Source organism: Camellia sinensis, chromosome 1 (genome assembly GCF_055761805.1).
Source record: "Camellia sinensis isolate YWXY chromosome 1, ASM5576180v1, whole genome shotgun sequence".
NCBI classification, from domain to species: domain Eukaryota; kingdom Viridiplantae; phylum Streptophyta; class Magnoliopsida; order Ericales; family Theaceae; genus Camellia; species Camellia sinensis.
Window position 1 is genome coordinate 203,972,024 of NC_138961.1, and position 10,559 is coordinate 203,982,582.

The 10,559-nt window shown below is 49.2% G+C and overlaps 1 protein-coding gene across 1 annotated transcript; it reads right to left on the reverse strand.

Moving 5' to 3' along the window:
• Positions 1-8,307: 8,307 nt before the first annotated feature.
• LOC145822318 (uncharacterized) lies at positions 8,308-10,083 on the reverse strand. The gene is made up of 2 exons (XM_082919014.1): positions 10,014-10,083; positions 8,308-8,816 (listed from the first exon to the last, which is right to left on the reverse strand). Exons 1-2 carry the CDS (start codon positions 10,081-10,083, stop codon positions 8,308-8,310), a joined length of 579 nt encoding a protein of 192 aa, XP_082775140.1.
• Positions 10,084-10,559: the final 476 nt, after the last annotated feature.

Genomic DNA, 10,559 nt, shown 5'->3' on the forward strand with positions numbered 1-10,559 from the left:
TGCTGATCGGGAGATTTTGACCAAATCAATAAATGTAGGTATGTGAAAAGACATGTGGATTGAAAAAAAGTTAATAAATGCTGAGGTTTTTTTTCTTTAAATAAAAAATTTAGAAAATTAAGATTAGGATATTAGAGCTCACACAGGGCTTAGGAGTTAAAAATCTCATTTTCCTTAATATATAGTATATATATATATATATATAATCCCTTTTTCCCTCTCACCCGTGTTATGCACGAGATAATTATAGATATTTTTAAATGCCATGTTCGAAGAAACAGAGAAATACAAAATAAGGGCTGAAAGATTCTAGAGAAAAATAAATGGGTTTATACATTTATCAAGCGTACAAATTTATGTGCATATATAACCATTGGCATTCCCCATTATATTATAACCAATGCCCCCCATATAAAAAAAAATAATACTAACCTTTCCAATTTTAACAATACTAGCCTATCTCCCGTGCTATGTACAAAATAATTATAGATATTCGTTGCTGGGAAAAGATATTCGTTGCTGTCCGTACTCCTTTCGTCCAAGCTCCGCTTTATATCCGATCAACCTGCGAACGCAACGGCGGTGAGCTACCCGGCGGTGTATTGCCGGAAAACCCCTCCGATGGTCAAGTTAGCACACACTCAGAGATAGAGAGAGAGAGAGAGAGAGAGAGAGAGAGAGTTGAATGTTTAGGCTTCTCTCACCAAATGATGTTCCATCCCTAGTATGGGGGGCACAGTCATGCTTATATACTTTATGCACTCAACTCTGCACCCATTAGTCTCTCGATACGCGGAGCTGCTCTCCCATCTGTCAGCACAAATCCAACGAACACCACCTAACCAAACCATCAGACAACATTAGCGGGAACTTGGCATCCCGACGGCATTACATCGGCCTTCCACAACCGTGTTGCGTAACGTGCCTGAGTGCTCCACTCGCCGGGCCCCATAACGGCCGAGCTCGGTAGCATTCCGGCAGAGCCAAGCTCAAGACAGGTCGGCCGGCGCACAGAAGACATTTCCCGCCGTGCTACGCGTGCGACCCACGGAACCCGGGTTGGTAGGTGATCATCTCGGCCAAGTAAGCTCGGTCCAAACATGGGACCTGGACCTCGGGCCTGGGCCTCGACCAAGCAAAATCAACTCCAGGGAAGCCCCAGTTAGCTCGGCCTAAACAGGGGGCCCGAGCCACGACCGAGTGAAACCCACTCGGAACAGGCCCAAATTAGCTCGGCCCAAACGTGCTCGGCCCTATCCAGTCCGACTTCCTCCACGGCCCAAAGTCAGATTATAAATCTCCCTCTCAATTACCCTTTAATTCCGTCCACGCAAGCGTGACTGGGATTACCTAATCCAACCGGGGTAGATTCTCCCTCGGTTCTTAGTTCACAAAACGTTAACCGCGCTAATCCCTAAGCTCGGTTTCTTGATTTGCTTGGTTGACGTCTCAACTCGCCTTCATGTCTCTTCAATACTGACGCCGCCGTCAATGGGGACACGCGTCGATCATTTGTTGGCCTTGAGCAGCCAACCTAGCCGTCTCTTCAGATTCAAATTTAGACGATTCTTTTCTCCTATAAACACGCCACATCCCCCTTCATTTTCTTCCTACTATCTCTCTTTCATTCCAGACGACCTCCAGTGCCCTCCATTGTTTTTTCAGGCTCCATTCTTGCTTTCTACCGCGTTCGTGCTTGAAGACTCGACTTCTGCCCCATTCTGGTAAGTTCTTCGAACCCCTTTATTGCTTTTTCATTTGGGATTTCATATTTTTGGGCACGAAAAACCATTGGTTTTAGGATATAACCCCCCAAAACCCTCATTTGCCCCCGCTCTCTTCACTATTCTTCAACCTCAATGATGAACACACGAGGATCTGGGGCGGACCGGGCTCCAGGTCTTCGTTTGATCCCAAAAAAAACACCAACACCGAGCAAGTTGTAGGTTTGCAAAACTCGCATCTGAACCGAAGTAACAAAGTGCTGGACCGCTCGACCGGGCTAAAATCTAGCCCGCTTGAGTGACCAAGCTTCTGGGTTTACCCTTGTGACCGAGATGGTTAGGCACTCTATCTGACCGAGCTAAAGTCAAGCTCGTTTTGTGCGACCGCGCTCCCACTTACACTTAAACTTCCTTTTACTGCAGAGTCCAAGGGGACCACACAACAATACTGAGGCTCTCTAAGGCCGAGCAGCCATCAACCAAGAAATTTTCCAAACCAACACAGTTGTGCTAAAACCAGCTGGCTACACATGGGGCGCTACCACTTCCTGGTTGACACGTCGGTCGTTCTAGCCGCGTTCCGAGAAGAATACGGTGTCCTCGCTGACATACAATTAGAGCTCGGTGCCAAGAACACAACACCTTGGGGTAGACTAGACCAGTGCCCTTTCACCGTGCTTTCCATTATCGAAGGCGACCTACGCTTCCTGGTCAACCCTTTAATGTGCGAGTTCCTGCGGCGCACCGGGCTAGCACCAACCCAAGTTTCAACCAACACTTATTAGATAATTAACAGGATAGCCGAGCTGAACAACCGGCTAGGCCTGAGCCTAGGACTAGCCGAGATACTTCACCAGTACTATTTTCTCCTTGCCCGGCACCCCGGACAAAGACATGCATGACGACGACTTTTTCTGGGTGTCCGGTAATTATGAAACAACCGACGTGCCGAGCTGGTATATCAGCAAGAACTTCGGTTCAACATGTAAGCCATGCTAACTGCTCGGTCAAATTACTTTATTTCTATATTCTGTACTTAATATCTTTTCTTCTTTTCCTCTCTGCAGCAATTGAAGCTTTGCAAGCCAACTACCATTATCCCAACGAAGCAGCCATCAGAATCGTGCTTCGGTACCCTAACCGGGACTGCCACGAACTTCTCGGCTACGTACCGACCTACAGATACTCCGTTCCCCGCCGAAGTACAGTAACTGACTTTATTCGCGCACCGTCTCCACCACCCGACCCAACACTACCGAACGTGCCCCTAATCCGGTTGACCGAATAAGAGAAGATGGCAAAACGAAGCCGCATCAAAAATCTCATCACCGCCACATCGACCGAGCTACCGAGCATCCCACCTTGCACTTCAAGAGCCGGCCAAACATCTGAGGCCACCATTGCCTTGGCATCAACCCCCCCAACACAGGCCAGCAAGGACACCCGCTGAGCTGGAAAAAGGCCTCGAACCGCCGATCCCTCAGCCGAGCTTGTCGTGGAGCTGAACACTGAGCAACTCGCAGTCACAACCGAGCTAACACTGCCCAGGAAGCCCCAATTGAAGCACTGGAGTAAGGAGATCTCGGCAACCGCTTCGGTCAAAGGCGACAAGGAACACCTCCTAGCCTTCGACCTGACAAAAGCCCTCCTACTACTGAGCAACGTGGTCAGCAACGACCACATGCCCGACACCCGGCTGGTAAAGTCCTCGGTCAAGTCTATGACCCAGGTAAGAGTTTTGCATGCTTTATTCAAATTTTTCCAAGCGTTTGCTCGGTTCCCTCTCTCTAATCAAACTCTCATCTTGCAGGCCATCCAAAAACAACACCTTGTAATGGAGCGGATTCACAGACTCTGGCAAAAGGCGACCAACTCTGCCAGCCAGGTTGAGCATTTGCAGACCAAGCTAGGACAGTCAAAGGCCTCTTTGGAGATTGCAAACACCGACAACTCCAAATTACTCGGCCAACTGGGAGCCACCGAAAAAGAAATGGACGCTCTCCGGGCCGAGCTGGAAGCGTTGAAGCAATCGAGGAAGGACAAATTGGACAAGGCAAACAACGAAGGTTTCAATGAGGCCGAGGAAAATTACACCAAGCAAGTGGAGGCCACCAAGGACATTTTCTTCAAGTCCGGGTGGAAAGCTGCTTGCGAACAGCTCGGCCAAGGATCTGGGAGACGTGTTTGCCTCTCCCCCCGTTGCCTTTCTGCCGACATACATGGTGCCATATGCCAATGACGTCTTCAGCGCATTGCAGGCTGAGGTCGAGGAAGAAGAAAGTGCGGAGGAGGCTGAGGAAACTGCCGAGGGAGATAATCGCCCAAAACAGGCCGGCTAAGTTGAGACCGGCGTCAAAGAAACCACAATCACGGTCGACCTGGAGGCAACTGCAACCGGGGATGACTTCGCCGACCTGTCCCCCTTAGTTTAGTTTTCCTTTCTTTCTTTTTTTTAACAATGTAACCTGGCTGCCTGCCCCTCCTTATGTAATTCAGTTTTACATCAATGAAAAGTTTTGATTTCGTTAACTGTTGCACTGCTTTAGTTTCATCATCTCGGCAGGAACAATTAAGCAAAATGTCAACTACTTTAGCCGGGGTAAAGCACCTCGGTTAAACCTTTTGACCAACCCTTCATTCAACCGGAGTAAAACTTCTCGGTTGAAATCTCAGAGTTGAGTAAATTATCAACTCATTCAACAGGAGTAAAACATTTCGGTTGTAATCAAAGAGTTGAGTAAATCAACTCATTCAACCAGAATAAAACATCTCTGTTGTGACCATAGAGTTGAGTAGATCATCAACTCATTTAACCGGAGTAAAATATCTCGGTTTAAATCTCAACTTTGAGTAAATCATCAACTTATTTAACCGGAATAAAACATCTCGGTTGAAATCACAGAGTTGCGTAAATCATCAACTCATTCAACCGGAGTAAAACTTCTTGGTTGAAATCTCAGAGTTGAGTAAATCATCAACTCATTCAATCGGAGTAAAACATCTCGGTTGAGACCATAGAGTTGAGCAAATCATCAACTCGTTTAACCGAAATAAAACATCTCGGTTTAAATCTCAAAGTAAGCATCGAAAGCAACAGAATGCTTCAGCAAAGATAAGTCACTTCTATTATATTTGACAAAAAGCGTGTTACATTCAGAAGTATAGGGAGAGCAAGTCCTTCCACAAAAAATTGCATAAGAACGTAAAATGCTAAAAATAGTACAGTTTGAGGTTGGCCGCATTCCATGGGCGGGGTATGCCTTTTCCTTCCAAATCTTCCAAGTGGTATGCCCCCTTGCCCGCCAGACCGGTTATCTTGTAAGGCCCTTCCCAGTTTGCCCCTAGCTTGCCTTCCTCCAGCACCAGTGTGTTTCCCATCACCTTTTTTAAAACCCAATCGCCAACTTTGAACGATCTGGGGTGCACCGTTTTGTTGTATTTTCTGGAGAGCTCTTGTTGGTATGCGGCCACATGGATTAGAGCCTTGTCTCGGCGCTCTTCCACTAGGTCCAATTTCAGGGCGATGGCTTCAGAGTTCAGCTCAGGCTCAAAACTTTCACTGCAGAGGGTGGGCATGCCAACTTCCAATGGGATGACCGCCTCCATGCCATATGCCAAGGCAAAAGGAGTTTCCCCGATAGATCACCTCGGGGTCATCCGATATGCCCAAAGGACACTTGGGAGTTCCTCGGTCCATTTTCCTTTAGCTTTCTCAAGTCTTTTCTTCAACCCATCAAGAATGGTCTTGTTTGATGCTTCGGCTTGGCCGTTGGACTACGGGTAAGCCGGGGTGGAGTTGTAGAATTCAATCTTCAATTCTTCACAAAATCCTCTGAATAAGCGCCCGTCAAATTGGGTGCCATTGTCAGAAATCAAAATCTTGGGGACGCCAAACCGTGTCACCACATTCTGCCAGACAAACCGTTTGACATCTTTCTCCTTGATAGTTGTTAAGGGCTCAATTTCAACCCATTTGGTGAAGTAGTCCGTAGCCACGATGAAGAACTTTCGGTTGCCTGGTGCCGTTGGGAGTGGTCCCACTATGTCCAACCCCCACATAGCGAAAGGCCAAGGGCTTATGAGGGGAAGAAGTTCTCTGGCCGGATGGTGAATTTGGTGAGCGAACTTCTGGCACTTTTCACATTTGCAAACATATTTCTGAGCGTCCGCTTGCATGCACGGCCACCAATACCCTTGCGAGATAGCTCGGTAGGCCAAAGATCTGCCCCCGATGTGACTATCGCATATGCCTTCGTGAATTTCGTACAGGAAAGCTTCCACACTATTTGGGTGTGCACACTTGAGATAAGGACCGGTGAAAGACTTATTGTATAAAGCGCCAGATGGAAAGAGCCAAAACCGCTCTGACTTCACTCGAACTTTATGCGCTTCCTTTTTATCGGCCAGAAGGGTCCGCTCTTTTAGGAAGAGGATAATAGGGTCCATCCAAGAATGGCCAAGCTCGGTGCAGAGTACTTCTATCTGCTCCGATTCCTCTATGCTAGGCCTTGGAAGGAACTCAATCAGGAGAGGACTGGGAGATGTTCGGTCGACCATGGAAGCCAGATCAGCTAACTCATCCGCGTGGCCGTTTTCTTCCCGTCCAATTTGTTGGACCCGTATCGCCTGGAATCGCTTGATGTGGTCTCTTACCAGAGCTTAGTACTTTGTCATTCTGTCATCTTTAGCTTCGTAAACCCCAGACACTTGGTTGACAACAAGTTGGGAATCGCTGTAAACCATCTGCTCGGATGCACGCACCTGGAGCGCGCTCTTAAGTCCGGCCAGTAGCGCTTTGTATTCAGCCTCATTGTTTGATGCGGGGAATCCGAGGGTGATAGAGTGCTCAATGGTCAGACCATCTGGCGAGATCAAAACTATGCCCAACCCGGCACCGTGACGGTTTGAGGCTCCATCTAACCACATTTCGCCGACGAAGAGTTTCCAACACTCTGAGGGATCTTGAGAGGCATGAAAGTTGCTGGGATCATGGTCGCTCGGTCATTCAATTTCAGGTTCAATGCTGATCGGTTCGACTTCCTCCCCCCTCGGTGACGCGATACCGGACCCAACAGGTTGGTCTGTTATGCCTAAGTCCGTCGTCGCATCGCCGGGCTGATGTATCATGCCGGATGGAGGTTCTATGGCGGGGCGCGCAAGTTTCGCGTCGCCAACATCGCCCTGCTGTGCAATTGCGGTTGAATCTTTATTTACTTTCTCGGCTACCGTGGTGAGATCCACCGGACATACTTGGTGAATCCCAGGCGAGATACTGCACGTCCTTTGCCGAGTTGGGCTGCTTCAATTCTTGTACGGCTCTGATTTGTGTGGGGTCTGCCTCGATGCCTCGGTTTGTGACTAGGAAGCCTAGGAATTTCCTGGATCCCACGTCGAAGGCACACTTTGACGCATTCAGGCGTAGCTTGTGCTGTTTAAGAATAGTGAACATCTCGGCTGGGTCGGATAAGTGGTCAGCCTGTTGCTTGCTCTTGACCACCATGTCATCGATGTAGGCCTCCATCGTCCGGCCAAGCAAAGGAGCAAACTTCTTGGTCACCATCCTTTGAAAAGTCACCCCGGCGTTCTTCAAACCAAAAGGCATGACTCGATAGCAAAATAGTCCTCTTGGGGTAGTGAAAGAGGTTATCTCGCAGTCAGGGCCATGCATGGAAATCTAACGATAACCGCGGTAGGCATCCAAGAAACTAAGCCTGTTATGTCCGGCCGTTAGGTCTACCAGCTGGTCTATTCTGGGCAGAGGAAAGCTGTCTTTAGGGCAAGCTCGGTTGACGGCCTTGTAGTCAACACAAACCCGCCACTTCCTATTCTTCTTGGGTACTACGACCGTGTTTGAAATCCACCGAGGGTAGTGCACTTCCTGAATAACCCGTGCTTCAAGCAAGTTCCTTACCTCCTCTGCGACTACCTCGGCATGATGAAGAGCCGATCTCCTTGTTCTCTGAATGACTGGCCGTGCATCAGGGAAAACATTGAGTTGGTGGAAAATAAAACTTGGATCGATGCCAGGCATGTCGTGGGGCGACCATGCAAAGACTTCGATATTTGTCATTAAGAACTTTACCATCTCGGTCCTTTTTTGAGCGATCGGGCTTGATCCGAGCAAAAAAAACTTGTTTGGACTTTCCGTGTCGATTCGTACTTTTACCAATTCTTCAACAGCTTTATCCTCGGCCCTGGTGCCCACGTCATCAAGGACACTCTGGTCTTCTGGGCCTTCAATCATTTGCACGAAGCCTTTGGCAGCTCGGCTCCCGTTCACTGCCACGAAGCATTGCTTTGACATGACTTGATCGCCCCAAATTTCTTCAATTTCCCCTAGAGCCGAGGAGAATCTTATGACCTAGTGGTAGGTCGACGTTACAGCCTGCATAGCGTGAAGCCAGCCCCTACCGAGGATCAGATTGTACGTAGACGGCACCTGCAATACCCAGAACTCCACCTACTTGACCACGGATCCAACTTTGACCGGTAAAAATATTTTTCCCAAAGGCCACTCCGGTTGCGAGTTGAAACCTACCAATGGTGAAGTCGTCAGAGCCAAGTCTGCATCTCAGAGTTTGAGTTATTTGAACACGTCATAATACATAATTTCAACCGAGCTTCCCTGGTCAATCAAGATGCGCTTGACATCGAACTCTTTGACGCGGAGGGTGACCACTAGTGCGTCGTTGTGTGGCATTTGAATGCGCTCTAGGTCCTTTGTGGAGAAACTAATCACGTCTTTTTCCTTGGTCTTCCCCCTTTTGATCGCAGGCTGGACTGACAAAACTTCCTTCATGTGTTCTGCCTTTTTGATCATTCCTCGGAGCTCGCATACACACGCCGACTCCACTATGCCGTGGATCACATTAACCACTCCTTGAGGGGGCGCCTCCAAGTCCTCCGGTCCATGCGGATCAGCCGAGACGGGATGTGCAGCCTTCACACCCCGATCAATGTAAAGATCTAAGTGTCCGGCTGTGACTAACTCCTCCAATTGTTGCTTCAGAGGCAAACAGTCCTCTGTCCGGTGTCCTCGCTCCCGGTGAAATGTGCAACGGTACCACGGATTGAAGCCCTTTTGCACGTCGCCTAACTTAGCAGGAAACCGAATGTAATCCTCGTCACGGATTTCACTAAGTATGCGATAGATTGGAATCTTAAAGACCATGGTGATACCCATCTGAGCTTTCAACCTTCTGTTAGCATCAGCTACGTCATCGCGGGGGTATTCAGCTCGGTCATTCCGACGACCCTTTCTTCAGTTTCGATGATTTGACCCACGATCAGATTCCTCGGCATGATCATTTGGACAGTTAGTCTCCTGTCCGACCGCGTGTACCTTGCCAGCCGACCTCTTGTCTGTTTCCACTGGTGTTGTTTTCACGGTGGACGCCGCCGCATCATCCTCTACTCGGATATGCTCATTGATGCGCTACATCAGTTGGCCTATGGAGGTCGGCTGGTTCATGGTAAGCGAGTCCTGCAGCCTATGTCTGACCAGGAGACCGCACTTATATTGGGTGATTGCCAGGTTGATCAGGCAATCTAAAATCTCATTAAAGGTTTCCCAGTATCTGGAGTTATATGCCTTGAGCGTGTCGCTCAACTCCATTTTGACACTGAGAAGGTGGTCCACCTCTTTTGGCGTTTTAGTGTTGGTCTTTAAACGAGTCACAAAGGCTTCCGCCAATTGCTGCCACCTTTCGATGTTTTCCTTCGGCAGCCTCTCAAACCACTTCAAGCCCAGCTCGCCCAAACTCGACGGGAAGATAAGGCACATAAGAGCGTCATTGCGCCTATGTCCGGCCATGACCTGCCGAAAGTGGCTTGCATGCATGTATGGATCGGTCTTTCCGTCGTAGAGCATAAACTTGGGTTAGTGAAAGCCCGCGGGGAGCGGTGTGGTTTCTATCTCAAGGGAGAAGGGGGTGGCGTTCAGTCTCGCCAAATCTGTGTCTAGAACGAGAGGCACGGCTGGACGAGGTGGTGGCATTATGACCTCTTCACTGGCGTGACCCCTGTAACATAGTCATTGAAGCGTCAGCACCCTTTGAGTCTCTCGGCGGCGAGCCCGCTCCTTCAAGACTGCCCGCAAGTCCTCTGAGCGAGCGGAGTAGGAGTATCTCAACGTCATCGCCGGACGTGAGAGTTGATAGGTACTATCTTGCATGCTAGACTTCTCTATAGGCGCATCAGAATCTCTAACCCTGTAACTTCTGGTGATAGAAAGGGAGGGAGTATGCCGCTGGCTCTGACTGCCTGAACGGCATGGTTGGGTGTGCTCACTGTGGTCTCCCACTCCAGCAACACCCTTCCCTTTGACGTGTCGTTTGAGAGCTTCCATCTCCGCCGCCATTCTCCGGATGATGGCGTCTTGGTCCCTTAACTTGTGCTCCAAACATCTAGCGTGCGATTCTCTTCACCGCCGGTGTCCGTCTGGGCTCCGCGAGTGACCAAAACTTTTAGCACGTTTATCACGAACGCCTCTTGAATGTCCTCCTAGGGAAGTCTCTAGGTCCGCCATGTTTGGAACGGCGGGGAGTCCATCTCTCCGTCTGGCTGACTCCGAGGTAACACCATCGATGGTGGACAACGGTATTTCGTCGTTGTTCGCCATGGAAGGCGATCAGATGAGCTTGGAAGACAAGGTTTTGTCTCTCAAGCTTCCCACAGACGACGCCAATTGTACGGGAAAAAGATATTCGTTGTTGTCCGTACTCCTTTCATTCAAGCTCCGCTTCTATCCGATCAACCTGCGAACGCAACGGCGGTGAGCTACCCGGTGGTGTGTTGCCGAAAAACCCCTCTGACGATCAAGTTAGCACACACTCA

What these genes read in the sequence shown, in the direction of transcription:
- LOC145822318 (XM_082919014.1), bottom strand. Translation starts at nt 10,083, where the DNA reads ATGGCGGCGGAGATGGAAGCTCTCAAACGACACGTCAAAGGGAAGGGT. An exon ending in TGCTGGAGTGGGAGACCACA is followed by an intron (nt 8,817 to 10,013) that starts GTGAGCACACCC and finishes CTGCTAAGTTAG; the next exon opens with GCGACGTGCAAAAGGGCTTC.